The sequence below is a fragment of the Pan troglodytes genome, chromosome 1 (assembly GCF_028858775.2).
Source record: "Pan troglodytes isolate AG18354 chromosome 1, NHGRI_mPanTro3-v2.0_pri, whole genome shotgun sequence".
In the NCBI taxonomy this organism is placed as follows: domain Eukaryota; kingdom Metazoa; phylum Chordata; class Mammalia; order Primates; family Hominidae; genus Pan; species Pan troglodytes.
The window spans coordinates 197,447,247-197,462,745 of record NC_072398.2 but is presented as its reverse complement, the minus strand read 5'-3'; the positions used below and the strand labels follow the sequence as shown (position 1 = coordinate 197,462,745).

At 45.8% G+C, this 15,499-nt stretch overlaps 1 protein-coding gene and 1 pseudogene across 4 annotated transcripts in view; both read right to left on the bottom strand.

Annotated features, from left to right (window-relative positions):
* Positions 1 to 621: 621 nt before the first annotated feature.
* On the bottom strand, positions 622 to 1,726 carry LOC100612362 (proteasome subunit alpha type-3-like; annotated as a pseudogene).
* Positions 1,727 to 2,792: 1,066 nt separating this feature from the next.
* CSMD2 (CUB and Sushi multiple domains 2) overlaps positions 2,793 to 15,499 on the bottom strand; it is a 643,557-nt gene continuing 630,850 nt past the window's right edge. For 2 of the 4 annotated variants that reach the window (XM_016958727.4, XM_016958736.4), the window contains exons 66-71: positions 13,608 to 13,769; positions 12,033 to 12,145; positions 10,191 to 10,278; positions 8,541 to 8,679; positions 8,194 to 8,406; positions 2,795 to 5,324 (exon numbers count right to left, since the gene is read on the bottom strand). In XM_016958727.4, coding sequence (XP_016814216.2) covers positions 8,247 to 8,406; positions 8,541 to 8,679; positions 10,191 to 10,278; positions 12,033 to 12,145; positions 13,608 to 13,769 — 662 coding nt within the window. In that variant the 3' untranslated portion in view covers positions 2,795 to 5,324; positions 8,194 to 8,246. Of the gene's footprint in view, positions 5,325 to 8,193; positions 8,407 to 8,540; positions 8,680 to 10,190; positions 10,279 to 12,032; positions 12,146 to 13,607; positions 13,770 to 15,499 lie in introns of all 4 variants that reach the window. The other 2 variants (XM_016958744.4, XM_016958733.4) reach the window with 2 other exon arrangements.

The window sequence follows — 15,499 nt, the reverse complement described above, 5'->3', positions numbered from 1 at the left end:
GCAGTGGGCCGAGATTGTGCCACTGCACTCTAGCCTGGGTGACAGAGTGAGACTGTGTCTCAAAAAAAACAAAAACAAAAAACTGGGAATGTTGGTCTAAATCAGGTTATTGAGGTGACAAGGGGGGCAGTTGGAGCCGAGGTACAGTGCAAAAGTGAAGGGTAGTGGGAGTCAGAAAACTGAAGGTAGTCTGGATGAATTTTCCACCTAAAATGATGACTGCTAACAAATGCATAGTACATTTAAGAAAGGATAGGCTCCTACTGGCTCTTGCCAGTTCTTTCCTCTTCTTCCTCACCACTCCTCTCATGACTGTCTTGCCTGGATGACCCTCCTTGATTTGGCTTTTCTCTGCTATGGAGTTTCTACTGCCTAAGCCCACCTGCCCTTAGACTGCGGTCCTCAGATCCTGAGCTCCTCAGTCCAAGCCAAACTCCAACCCTGAGGGGAGCAACTTCTTTGTCCCCAGGTTCTTGGTCTGAGCTGATGTGGCCTCCACTATAAATTTTAAAAAATTGTATTGTGGTAAAATATATATAACATAAAATTGATCATCTTAACCATTGTTAAGTGGCATCAAGTACATTAAGTATATTCACGTAATTGTGCAATCTCCAGAACTTTTCTTTCTCCTTTTTCACAATACAAACATTTAATGAAAATTGGTTAGTGAGTGTGTATAATCCACAGGGGGCTAAATGTTAACCTGGGACTGTAGCAGAAATTTAAAATAGAATAGATGCTGGAGTAAATGTTATATATTGTCATCATCTGATTCATCTTCTTCCTTCAAAGATTCCTTGGCATGTTTCTCTTCTTCTTCCCTTATATCTTTTGGAATAATTTCATGTCTTCTTCCTTTAGTTAATTCACCAAACCTGCTGAGTTCTAATTTAAAAGATTTATTCTTAACTTCATCATATACTATGTAAATATTTTTGCAACTTCTTAACAATAACATGGCAGGTCATTTCTTTCACCTGAAGCTTTTCTATTTTCTATCTTTGCAGCGTGCCTGGCTTTGCCAAGGGTACAGCCCCAATAACCATACGAAACATCTTGCAGAATTGTGCCCTGTTGTTCACGCTGTAAGACCCTACTGTAAAACTACAGCCAAAAGGTCTAACAGCACTGCAGAGTGTATATGCATGGCAACTGTGTCTGCAAGATGTTTTTGTGTAATGGTATAGCCAAAGCTAGATCTAAAGTTGGAAGCGTCTTCTCTTGTTACATCTGCCAAAGAAGGGGCATCTGTCAACAAACCTGCTACCACCATTCCAACATGCCAATCAATATTAAAAAGTCTTTTGTTGGAGCCTTCTTCATAAAGTTTAGGAAGACTCCCTTTTCTACCCCAAAGCCACCACCATCTTTACATCTGAGTCCAGTGGCTGTACTATTTTCCACAGCCTTCACAGCATATTCAACTCAAAAAACTCTTCCATCAGGAGAGAATGTAGAGACTGACAAGTCATACCTGGTGTCAATTGAGCTCTTCGTTTTAAAACCAGTAGAACGCGTAGGGCTTCCAGGCCTCCAGAAACTTTTCATCTTATAAAACTGAAACTTTATACTAATTAAACAGTAACTCCCCATCCTTTCCTCCCCCTAGTCCCTGGCAACCACCATTCTACTTTCTGTATGAATTTAATGACTCAAGGTAGCTTTTATAAATAGAATCACATAGTATCTGTTTTTTTTTTTTTTTTTTTTTTTTTTGGTGACTGGCTTATTTCACTTAGCATAACATCCTCAAGGTTCATCCATGTTGCAGTATGGGTCAGAGTTTCCTTCTTTTTTAAGGCTGAATAATATTCCATTGTACATATGTACCACATTTTGTTTATCCATTCATCTGTTGATGGACATTTGGGTTCCTTCTACTTTTTGGCATTTCTTAATAAATGCCGCTATTAACATATCTTTTTGTGACCCTGCTTTCAACTCTTTTGGGTATATATTCAGAAGTAGAACTGCTAGACAATATGGTAATTCTATTTTTGATGTTTTGAGAAATCGCCATACTGTTTTCCATAGTGACTGCACCTTTTTACATTCCCACCAATGGGGCACAAGGGTTCCAATTTCTCCACATCCTCACCAACACTTATTATTTTTTGATAGTAGCCATTCTAATGGGTGTGAGATGGCATCTCATTGTGGCTTTGATTATTTCCCTAATGATTAGTAACGTTGAGCATTTTTTCGTGTGCTTGTTGGCCATTTGTATATTTTCTTTGGAGAAATGACTGTTCAAGTCTTTCATAAGAGTTCTTTATAGAGTCTAAATGTTAACCCCTTATCAGATATATGATGTGCAAATATGTTCTCCCATTCTATAGCTTGCCTTTTCACTCTGTTGATTGTATCTTTTGATATACAGAAGTTGTGAATTTTGATGTAGTCCAGTTTATCTGTTTTTTCTTTTGTTGCCTATACGTTTGATGTCATATGCAGGAGATCACTGCCAAATCTAATGTCATGAAGTTTTCCACGTACGTTTTCTTGTAAGCATTTTATAATTTTAGGGCTTTGATCCATTTTGAGTTAACTTTTTTTTATGTGGGGTATGCACTATCATTTTTGCTCAGAGTTTCCAACATGTAGCAGGGATAACACAATGCAGTTAAGAAATGGACTCCCATATTTCTACCCTTGGATTTTAGGTGAAAATATGTCCTTCTTTCCCTTTCCCAACAAACACTTGCCCCTAGTCATGAAAGAGGCCATAAAAATGTAAGAAAACCAATGCAAAAATTTATATTTTATTTGAATTCAAAAAATTTAAAATTGCTTTCAAATTCAGGAAAGTACCATAATGCAGGACCCCAGGGGGAAGCCTCATATACAGAGACAGATAAATTAAATGTATATACTGCAGACAGGCCAAGAAGGTGTGTAGATTACATATTTACAGCACTTGATGTTTTCTGAAAACCATATTTATACATTTTATTACATTTACAAAAAAGGCTTCCACTACCGTTTACCTACAATAATGAAAAAAAATTTACACCTTTTTTTTTTCTTTTTTGGTACTGTACAAACTTTGTATAATAAAAATATATCTCTGTACAAAAGATTTTTTTTGTTTTTGTTTTACTTTTTTTTTTTCCTCATGGGATGGTGATGGGTATATGGCGTAGATGGTGGGTGAAGGGCCTCATCTGCCCTGTTCCCTTCCAAGCCTCTGGAGGTGGAGAGAAATGCCAGGGGTGCGGAGGGTGATGCCCAGCAGAGTGCTGGGTGCCCCACCAGCAGGTGCTCCTCGAGCATCTCATGGAACTTTACAAGGAGACGCAGGGGAGGGGTGGGGGGCGGGAATAGGCGTCCGCTGGGTGGTCTGAGAGGGGCATAAGAAGGGGGAAGGGAGCAGTCGAAGGAGAGGAGTGTAAGGGGGAAGGGAGCATAAGAAATTGGGAGGGGAGCTTCCTGTACTTGTTTCCAGCCAAGGAAAGAGATGAGAGTGTGAGTGTGTCTGGATTGGCCCTCTCCCTCCAGGCCCAGGGGGTGCCGTGTCCCAGAGGTGGTGTGGCCAGGGGTAGGCTCCTGCCTCTGTCAGCCTCCATTGTGTCTGCTGGAAATGGACGCCTCTCACTTTCCTCTGGCCACTCTTAACATCAGTCAGATCTTCTAATTGTTCCAATCTAGAATTTGCTTAAGAACCAGGTGTCGCTGTCCCTCCGCTCCTGCACATTTCTATTTGTTATTTCAATATGTGACATGAATCTCTGAGGCCAGCATGTCACACGTATACAGGGGCTTAAGCTTGTGGGGGCCTTCCCGAGGACAGAGAAAGTGGCCCTAAATGTTATACTTTGATTCCTAAACTCATGAACTTCCCAACAATTCTCATGGGATTCATGAATGACCCAAGCATAATATAGCTGTCAAAATAAATCAAACCCACTTGCAAGGAGCTGGAGAGGGTGTGACTTTCAGCCACTCTGTTGTTTTGATTCAGGACCTGCCAGGTCTTTTGCTGGCTATGGTCAGCGGCTGCTGGGAGCCAAGGAGCCAGCACCAACCGTGGGAGGCCTGGGGAGTTGAATCCTTGCCCCGAAGCTGCCTACGCGGAGACAGCAGAACCCAGATAGGACAAACAGGTGTCTTGCCTGGCTTTCCAGACCTGGCCACAGTGCTACTGTAGAGATTCATCGGCTCCTCCCTTCTTAGCTGCCCCTTCTAGAACAGAGTTTCTGGCAGCTGGTGTAGTGGACTTTGGGGCAGACTGATCTAGGTTTGCATTCTGACTCCACACTTCCTAACTCTGTCTTTACCTTTGCAGGCTTCTGTTTTCTCATCTGTCAAAGGGGAATAACAAATCCTACATTTTGGTGTTATTGTGCAGACTAGAAATACTATAGGTAAAGTGTCAGGCACAGAGAATAACCCCAGTACATGATAGCCATTGTTTTTTGGGTACTGGGGCAGGCTTGCTCCCCTGTTCTCTCAAGGACCCTGCTGCTGCCCCCAGACTTGGCATCCTGTCTGGGCCACAGACTTGTCTTCTCTTCTCTTTGTCAGTTGACAGCCAGACTTGACCTTGGGCTCCTGGCCAGACTCCTGCCCTATCCTCCCCGGCTCTCCTTTCTTTCCCAGTGCTTCCCAGGACCCAAATGACTTTTTAATCCACTGGGTTTAGAACTCAATAAAATAGTGTTTGAAAAAAATAAAGAAACTGATTTTCAATCTATTTCCAAAGACTTTTTTCCTGCCCTTGGGGTAATCCTTGCTGCCGCTGTGCAGATGGGCTGTTCATCAGCAGACAGTTGGTTTCTGCACGCTGACCGGGTTTCTGCACTCTGACCACATGATGGGATGTGTCCTACTGTTACAGTCACCGAGTCACCATGTCCTCACACATGGGATGGGCGGGGGGCATATTGTTTTGAAAGCTGACCGTACCTCCCCCTCTTCATCTCTTCTCTGTGTGGGGAACAGGGCATGAAGCATCCTTCATGCGCACTTCTAGTTTTGAAGCCTTTATGGTCTCTTCCATGGGACGTGAATGAAGGAGAGGTGTGTGTGTTTGTGTGTGATCAGGCCCATACACACACACACACACAGATCCACAAGTTGCTTTGCTATTTTAAATCCATAAACTTTCTTCCTCTGTCTGCAGCCCCTCTTCCTCTTCTGCCTTTTCAGGACATGGCAGGAGTCCTCTCCAGGGTAACTGGCATAGATGGCGGCAGGGCGAGGGCCTGAGTCCCAGCAGTAGCAGACACAGGCAGGGAGACGAACGAAGATGGGCACTGGGCACTGTGCTCAGGGGAGCCTACTTCCTGCCCCCTGGGGAACTGGGAACAAACAGATCACACCTGAGTTTGCAAAGAAAAAAGAGGCAGTGGGAGGGGAGGGGCCGGGAGCAGAGGAGGAAAAGCAAAGCGGCAAAGAAAAGAAGGCACAAGCGGGAAAGAGATGAGTCACCTCAATCTTCACTTTGATTTTTAATCTTCCCAGGTTGGGGATGGGGGTAGGTAGGGAATACGTGCAGCAGAACATGTATTTTTCTGTCTTTTTCCCTTGCAGGGCCGACTTCGCCATTAGACCTGGAGGCCCAGTGCTTGGGGGCCACCATACTTTTAGGAACCCAGGAAAACATTCTAATTTTAGTTTCTTTCAAAATCAGATGAAAAAAAATGACTAGGATAATAATGGCTCTGTAATAAAGAATCCAGGCTGGATTATATTCATTTTTGTAGTGACACAGTTGTGAAATCTCATTTTTGATACTTTTTTTTAATGGAGGAAGGGTTGGCAAACATCATCACACAGCCCTGTTCCCCTGCCCTGTTACTCGCTGACCGCACAGGCCTCGTTGCTTCCTTAGTAGGGTGTTTATTTTAATTTCAGCTTTTCTCCTTGGCATTATTTAAAAAAAAATTACCATCTAGTCACTCATTTGCAATGTGTGTGTGTCTGTTCAGGGTGGCTCTTGCTTTCTTTGTGCTCCAGCTGTGGGCAGAAGTGGTCAGAGGGGCCCTGCTGGAGACCTGTGGGCTGGGCAGTGGGTTCAGAGCCTGCTGGCAAGGGGCCAATGCTGAGGGCTGGCCAGATGTGGAGCCACCAACCCCAGCCAACCCAGAGGTGACAGCATGGCGCACACCAGCACCTGGAACCCAGCAGAACCCAGGTGTGGAGCAAGAGTGACTGTGTGGAGGTCAGCGGCATTCTTGTTTCTTTCTTACACTGTTCAATAATTCATGCAGTGAATCAGATTCATCACTGATCATCTCCAAGCCCCGATTTACATCATCAGAGGGGATTTTTCTTTTTCTCTTTTGCCTTCTATTGATAAGAGTTCTGAGAAGGAAAAAATAAAGATTGGGCATACAGATGAAACTTGAGGAGTAATTTTGGCATGCTAAAACAATCCCACTGGAATAAGGGGGAACCCTTATTTAAATGTTTGTTTTGGAGAGACGTAAAAAGATGGGGAAAAGCTCTTTCCATAAATTGTTTGTATTCAGGAGCTGCATCTGCTGCGTCCCTGACTCACTCACCATCTGGGACTCAGGCTGAAACTGTGAAATCCTCCAGGAGTTGTGAGGCAGAAAGGGAGTAAAGCACGTCAGGGGCTGGGCAGTGATAATGACATTTGCTGCTCTTGTAACCCCCTCCGCAGGAACTGTCCCCACCATCCCCGTTGGTGGCCTTTGCAGGCACCCTCATAAAAGCCTGTTTCCTCGCTGCACTGCCATTTGTGTGTGGCTGGGAGAATCTGCCACGTGAGCAGCCATGCACAGGAGCGTGGGGAGGGAGCGCAACACTAGCCCTGGGTTTGGCTGGTGGCCCACTTGGCGGATTTTCCACCGCCCTCACTGGGAATCCCTACCTGGCTGGCTCTGTGACTCTTCTCCCCAGAGTCCTTCAGCACAGGACCTGAGAGGGGGCACCTGCCTATCCCCAGAAAGCGGGATGTGTGGGAGAAGACAGTTCTCAGAGGGGTGCAGCTTGGACATCGTGTTGGGGCAACTCCTGAAGGGTCACAGGTCCCAGAGGTGAGGGTGTCATCGAAGGAGGACACAGTGAGGAAGAGGCAGTGCCTTTTAGATTCATCAGTTCCTTCCCAGTGGGCCTGTCAGATGCATGCCTGTGTGCGTGTATGCGTATGTGTGTGTGTGTGTGCATGACCGTGTACACATGTGGGTGTGTCTGCCCCCTGTCTATATTTCCGGGAGCTCCTCCCCTCTGTTGTGCTCAATGTGGGGAATTTTGTAAGTAAACCTGCCTAGGCTATGGTGCTCAGTTGATGGGTCAAACACCAATCTGGATATTGCTGTGAAGGTATCTTTTTAGATAAAATTAACTTTGAAATCAGTAGACTTTGAGTCTCCATAATGTGTGTGGGCCTCGTTCAATCAGCTGAAGGCCTTAAGAAAAAGACTGAGGTGCTCCAAAGAGGAAGGAATTCCATCTCTGACTGCTTTTGGACTCAAGATGACAGCATCAACTCCTGCTGGAATTTCTAGCCTGCTGGCCTGCCCTTTAGATTTCCACCTTGCCAGCCAATTCCTTAGATGAATCTCTCTCTCTAAATATATATTTATTTATATTTCTATCTCTATATAACATTTACATATAGCTCTACGGAGATGCATATCTATATATAGATGGATAGGTATGGATATATCTTGATATGGGGTATATGTATTGCGTTTATAGTGTATGAATGTATATATATACACAATATACCTATATACACAGATATATGTGCATCTCTGTATAGCTCTACAGATCTCCAGGGCTTGACTTCGACCCAGAGGATGTATATATCCAGTTGGTTCTGTTTCTCTAGAGAGAAACAGACTAGTACATGCCGATGTTCTGCCAAGCCCAGGGGTGAGGAGCACAGTTTCTGGAGCCAGTCAGCCTGGGATTGGATTTCGACTCCACCCCTTCTGAGCTGTGTGACCTTGCTCAAGTTAGTTTCTATGCAGCTCAGTTTTCTCATCTGTAATGGGGCTCCCACAAGCTTCTACCTCACAGGGCATGCAGGGATTCAATATATTAGATCCATAAAGGGCCTGGTTCAGTGCCTGTTACACAATGATGCTCAGTGCACAGGTCTCCTCTTACTGGGTGTGTCTGTGTGGTGTGTGCGACTCCGTTGGGTGGAGCCCCTGGCACGCATAGGTCCCTGTCTGTGCTTGTCATGGCCTGTCTTCCTCCCACACCCCTGCTCACCGGCTGCTGGAGGCGGGGCTCTCGGTGGCGGTGGTGGCGGCCAGGCCTGGTGGCTATACTGCTGTGCACACTGTGCTGACTGTGAACTCCGCCTCGCTGGCCATGATGTCTGTGGGCTGGATGTTGCGGTCATACATTGGGTTCTCAAACGTGGCCCGAACATTGGTGTTCTCGTGGCCAGCGTAGCCATTGAAAGGAACTTTGGGTCTTCTCCTGGCGATAAAAGAGGAAGTGACCACGGCATGAAAAGAGCGACACAGAGAGGCTTAGGGGTCTGGTGCGGGGGGCGCTGGAGGGAGAGAGGGAGGCCTGCCTGATGCCCGCCCTGCCTCCTTCCTGCACGGTACCTGTGCTTGTAGAGATAGAGCACGAAGCCCGCAATAATGAGGGCGATGAAAGGCACCAGGATCGCGGCTGCCACTGAGCTGCTGTTGGAAGCAAAGTGGCGGCCAATGGACTCGGGGTCTGACTCCAGCAGCCTGAGGTCTGTAAAGTCCCAAAGCAGAAAAGTCAAGTCACAAGACACAGTCTGAGGCTCCGTTGGCTACCCTCCCCGACTATACACTCTTGGGAAGCAGGGCTGCCACTCAGGGTGCTCCTCACTCCTGCTCAGCACGGGAGGCAGGTGTGCCCAGGGCTGCCCGCCTGCCTCCACGTGCACACTCAGTCCTTGGGGGCAGGGTCCTGCATGCATCTGCCTTGTGCTGCTCAGATGGCACCCAGAGGACCATCCGCAGAGGAGCCTGAAACTGTGGCTCAACAGAAACTCTTACAAGGGTGCAGCCCTTTAGAAATCTCTAAAGTTCTTTTGGCTGTAGCAGCCTTCTATCAGATGAAACTTTACAGGCACAACAAAATATAAGACAGATGAAGGTGCAACTGTTCTGGTTGAAGCTGAAGCATCTCCTTCTGGAAGGCTGCCTCTCCTCCTTCCTCCCCCTCCCCTGCAGACTGGGAAGGCTCAGAAGAACACAAGTAGACACTGTGGCCCCAGTAGTCACCCTGCTAACTGAGGGGCTGGGGCTCTGAGAGGGGACAGGATGTCTGCTGTGGAGCCAGAACAAAAACTGTGATTTTCTAAGACCTTTGCAGCGTGCCTGGCCGTCTTGCAGTAGGTGAAGGGTGCTGTGTGGGAGACAGTGGTCTCAGTCCATGCAGCTCATGAGGGCAGAGCTGGGACAACTCCGGGGGAGGAGCAGTGTGGGTGGGAAAGGTGGGGGCAGACCGTGGCTCAGTCCAGAGAAGCTTTCAGGAGCTCGGAGCCAGAGGACGTGCAGTGGACTGCCTTGGCAGGCAAGGGCCCTGGCGATGGGAGGTGTCAGTGCCTGGGGTACAGAGAGGCTCTCACGCACCCGCGGCTGCCTCCTGTTTCCCCCTCCCCTGCTTCTGAGAAACCAGACCCCTCTCCCCACCAGAGTCTGAGGCTGGGCACCCGGAGGCTCTGGGCCAGGACAAGGCTCCAAGGTGTGGATGTTTGACATGGATGACAGGAAGCATGCTAGGTAAAGAGGCCAGGGAAGGACCAGGGAGGGAAGTGGGCTTGACGCTCAGTTTTCTTATCTGTAAAATGGGCACAAAACCAGTCTTCTAGGGCTGGGCTAGGGCAGAAACGACATCACAGTCAAGGCACCCTGAGAGCTCTAAGACACTCCACAGTGTCGTTGTTTGTTGAGGCAGGGGTGACACCCAGGGCTGGCTGGAGGGTGTGGCTGGGGGCTGTATCTAAGAGCCAATGTCCCTGGAGTTGGGGGCTCTCCTCTCCAGGTCTGAGCAGGAAACTTTGTCAAAGGTTGAGTGGGTTATGCACATGTGTTTGCTTTTGGAGAGATATTCCATGGCTTTTGTCAGAATCTCAAGAGGCATCCCTGATCCCAAAGAGGCCAAAGCACCCCCGCCTCAGACTGTTCAACTTCCCCAGTCCTCTACCTGACCGCGGCACACACGGTTTCTCTCCCACCCACCCGGGCCCACACTTCCGGGGGACAAGCACTAGTTACCCAGTCTTTGAAAGCCGAACTGCCCAAAGCCTTGGCCCTTGACAGAGCCTTGGTAGATGAAGGTGGCTCCGGAGGACTCTGACGAGACCTGTGATGGTGGGGAGCACAGAGAGCAGGTGGGAGGCTGCTGGAAGGATCTAGAACTCCTCTCTCATCATACACGCTGCCCAGCAGGTCACCCACTGACCTGCTGCTCTGACACACAGGGTTTGTTCTCTGCCCACACCTAGGCAAGGGTGGGTGTGACCGGGGAGCCCGGGGTGGGGCAGGGGCACCAGCTACATGTATGAGGTAGGAGGAAGATTTTATTTTCTACTGGTCAAATCACTTAATCTGTCTGTGCCTCAGTTTGTCATGTGCAAAATGAGAATAGTAACAGTACCTATGTCATAGGGTGGCTGTAAGGATTAAATGAGTTAATAAAGATGAAATACTTCAGAACACTTAATTTATAGGCCTTACATGCACGGTAGCTGTTATTACTGTGATGAAAAACCACCTTTTGGAGCATTATGGAACACATAGAACCATGCTGAAAATGTCCCTTGCAGATTAAAGGTATTGGAGAGTTCGTCACAGTTCTAAGAGCTATTAATTTTTTAGGGGGCGTAGCTGGGGACATAACTCCTGCCACTGATGCTCATGTGACAGATGCAGACCCCCAAATGTGCAGTCTGGGGCCGCAGCAGCTGAGGGCATGCTGTGAGGATGCCTGCGCTCCTGGGTACTCCCAACCTATGCTCCATGGCTAGGAGCAGCCTCTGTCTGCCCTCCGCAGCTGTCCCCGCAAACACACCTTGCTGGCTATCGAAAGGCTCCACGCTTGTCTGGCGTCCTAGGCAGTAGCTCCAGCTGTTCCTGGCCCTCTGGATCCCCATCCTCATCTTCCCCTGGCCTGCACTGCTAGCTCCATGTCCCAACTTTGACCCTCCTGGATGGTGGAGTCTATTGTTCCTGCACAGCTTTTGGGCCACGATGATTGAAGCTGGCCCATACTTGGATTATGAAGGGGACCTACAGATACCCTTGGGCCTACCAAGGAACTACCTGTATGTGCCAGCCCCTGGAGAAGCCATTTGGTTCTCCTGATGTGTTTATAAAGCAAAGTCAACTATGCCACAGTCCTCCACCAGCTGGTCCTGTCCATGAGAATGCACTGACTCCCTAGCTCTCTGCTACTGTGGTCTACCATGACCTCTCGTTTCATTCTATCCTTTCTCTTCTAGCTCCAGCAATCCAAGACAGAGAAGTGGAGGACATGGTAGGGGATGCTATGCTCAACTCCACTATGTGTGAAACAGGAAGGTATGGCCAGAGAAGTGTCACTGGAGATCCAGCTTCCACCTCAAGAAAGCCCCAGAATAGAATGTCTTTTCCACAAGGGAATGCAAGAAAGTCCTATCCCTCTGCCGTGTCCTGGTCTCTCAAGCTGTGTTAATCACTCACAATCTGCATCCTCAAGTGTGAGGAGAAGTTCAATGTAGTCATGTGAGACTCACTGCCTTCTTCCAGCTCCCACCCACCACATCAATACCTTCAACTAGCCTGAATTCCCTCTGCCCCCAACCTCCATCCCTTGCTTTCTGTTCAAACAACAGAACTTACTCCAACTCTCTTGAATGTGGTGAACCTCTGGACTCTGAGTCTTCTGTCTTTTAAAATCTTTTCCTTTGCCTATTTCATTAGCAGATGAGGATCCTCTTGCTGCTCCTAGGCAGGGCCCCACAGAAAACCTCCTCCCAAGTTTCCAGATTGATCCTAGGGGTTTGCACACCCTTTTGTCCTCCTCTTCCCTGCCAGTGATCTGGGAGTCAGGGGAGGAGGTGAGTTTGCTGAACTTACATGGCCATCTAAAGCCCAGTGATCATCTTTGAACTTATTCATAAAGATCTCCACAGGCCCTGTAATCTGGTACACCTGGAGTAGGAGATGAAAATCTTCTTTCTTGTAAGTTCCTGGGAAATAAAGTTCAGGTGTTACACATGAAAGATCTGGGAAAATTTCAAAACTCAAATTTGTGGGTTTGTGGGTGTAAGTTTCTGGATGGAATTTCATGTGTAGATGTTGATATAAACATTCTCCACATCCCTTTAAGTCGTAAGTGTAGTGTTGAATGTGGGTTTGTGTAGGCTGAACGTGGTTATATGCAAGAATTATTAATATATGCATATGTATGTTAATAATTGGATTACCGGGTTGAGGTTGTGATGCTATTGACACAGGCATGTGTGAGAATATGATTTTGTCTTTTAATCTGTCCACTAATGCATAGATAGTTCAATGGGTGCAATAGTTCATGAGGTCCTGGGCATGGGAGCATGTGAACATGTCTATTATCATGTGTGAAATGAGCAAATGTCATCCTGCAGTTGCGTAGGTGTGTGCACGTATGAATGCGTAGATAGGATTTTATGTGGGGTTGTGCATTAATATGTTCATTCACTCACACATTTGCTTATCTATCCATCCATTCAACAAACACTTATTTTCTAAGGTACTTACTTTTTCTGATTATAGAAAGATTGAAAATTGGGAAAATTTTAGAAAATGCTGAGATGCATGAAGAAAAAATGATCTCTCCTGATCTTACTAAGAAATAACCACGTTACTGTAAATTATTCCAGTTTTCTTTCTTATGAATGTAATATTTTCCTTTAAAACACTGGAGTCATATTTTAAATACATTATAATGAATGCATTTCCCTCAACACTGGCATAATATTTCATCTAGTAGATATACTATCATTAAAATATCCATTTCTCTATTTTAGGGAAATTTTCTAGTTCCAGTTTTTATATACTACAAATGGCCTTGTAATGGGAACAGCCTTTATTCATAAATGTTTGACTCCTTCCGTATCTTCTTATGATAAAAATTGTTAGAAATGTAATTAATGGGTCCAATCATTTGCAAGGATCTTGATACAAATCGCCAAATTGTTTTCCCAGAATGGTACCATTTTAGAATTTGGCGTTCATGGCTGAACCCGACCTGCACTAAGTGTTATTGTTTAAAAACACTCTGAGTTGATGGTGTAAGTGGAAAATGACATTTTGAGTTTACTTTTTTTTTGATGATTGCTGAAAAATATTTTTTCTTTTGTTTGTTGACTGATTGTACTTTGGATCCTGGGAAGTCTCTGCCCCTATTTTTGGTTCAGTTTAGGGATATCAGTCTTTTCTCTTTGTTTATAAGAGTTCTTTATATATTCAGGTTATTAATATTTGCCATTTAAACATTTCCCTTTAGTCCACAGTGCTTTATCATGTAAAGATGAATAGACACTTCCTCTTCCCTGACCACCAGACAAGTCTGAGCCTTGCATGACAGTATGATGCAATGCCATTAGGCTCATCCTTGCCAAGGGTGTGTGCCCATCCATCCTCCCGGCTTTCATAGAGGGGCCTGCTCCTTACCAGCCAAGTGCAGCTCCACGCCACTGTGGTCGATCATGGTGGCATTGACCTTGCTGTTGGCAACTTGGAAGCCAGTCACTCTGAGCATGGCTGGCTGCTTCTTCCCCTGGTATTCATAGGCCCCTTTCCACAGGGAATTCTTGGCAAAAACATCCCCAGGAACTAGAGGAATTGAGAAATAGATGTGAGAGGGACTTTGTGTGTGCTGCCAGAATTGGGGTAGCCTGATGACTGATCCCATCCCACTCACTGGGATTGTTTCCTTTCCCCAATGTCTACCATGTGAGGAGGGTGGTAGAATGCTCTGGCCTCTTCTCGTCTTGTGTCTCAGAGTGGATGGATAGAGGGAACTGATAAATATCCACTCCCATGTTCATCGCGGCATCATTCACAATGTCCAAGATAGGGAAACAACCCAAGTGTCGGTGAATGAATGAACAAATAAAGAAAAGGGTATATATACATACACTATGGAATACTAGACAGCTTTTAAAAAGAAGGAAATTCTTTCATTTGCAGCAACATGTATGAACTGGAGGACATTATGTTAAGTGGAATAAGCCAGGCACACAAAGATAAATATCATATGATCTCACTTATATATGGAATCTAAAAAAGTTGAACTCATTGGAGTAGAGAGTAGAATGATGGTTACAGAGGCTGGGGCAGAGTGGAGGGTGATGGGGAGATGGTCAAAGGGTAGAAAGTTTCCATTAGACTGGAGATATGAGTTTTGGTGATCTACTGCATGGCATAGTGACTATAGTTAATAAGAATGTATTGTACATTTCAAAATTGCTGAAAGAGTAGTTTTTTTGTTGAGATGGAGTTTTGCTATTCTTGCCCAGGCTGGAGTGCAATGGTGTGATCTCGGCTCACTGCAACCTCTGCCTCCCAGGTTCAAGCAATTCTCCTGCCTTAGCCTCCCAAGTAGCTGGGATTACAGGCATGCACCACCATGCCCGGCTAATTTTGTATTTTTAGTAGAGATGAGGTTTCACCATGTTGGTCAGGCTGGTCTCGAACTCCTGACCTCAGGTGATCCGCCCACCTTGGCCTCCCAAAGCGCTGGGATTACAGGTGTGAGCCACCACACCCGGCCAAAAGAGTAGATTTTAAATGTTCTCATCACAAAAAAATGATAATTAGGTGAGATGATGGGTATGTTAATTAGCTTGATTTATTTATTCCATAATGTATACATATAGAATAACATCACATTGTACCCTATAAATATGTTTATTATTTGTCAATTAAAATTAAAATATTTAAAAAGATATAGAGAGGGAACTAGAAAGGAGTGACAGAAGAAGGAAGGAGAAAAGGAAAGTTGTTTAAAAGATGGAGAAATGGAAGAGGGGAGAAGAGAGAGAAAACTGACATGTCAGTATAGCATGGTGAATTGGAACATGGGCAAATGAAGTCAGACAGACCCAGAGTCTAATCTTAGCTCTGTCACTTATCAGTTGTCTGATCATGTGCAAAAGCCTTAACTTTCTCCCTGTATAGGCTATGCCTGTATTCCTATACATGGTGGCCATCCCATCTACCTTATCAGGGTTATTCTAGGGGTTAAATGACTAGTGTTGTAAATTGTATGTTACATGATGTTGCATGTGTAAAAGCACCTAATCAGTGATAGCTACTAAAATTGTCATTTATCCATGTAATCATTCTCTATGGCAATTATTATGATCTCTATTTTACTGAAGCTTAAGAGGCGAAGCTCATTTGTCCAAGGACACAGCTGGTCAGTGACCAAAATGGTACTCAAATTGAGTTTCTGATGCCAAATCTAGCCTCGTTTCCTGCATAATACACATGCTAATGTGGTAAATAAAAGTAGAAGGTTCATGAAAGGATGTGATAGTCTCTAAGAATTTGGTATTGGT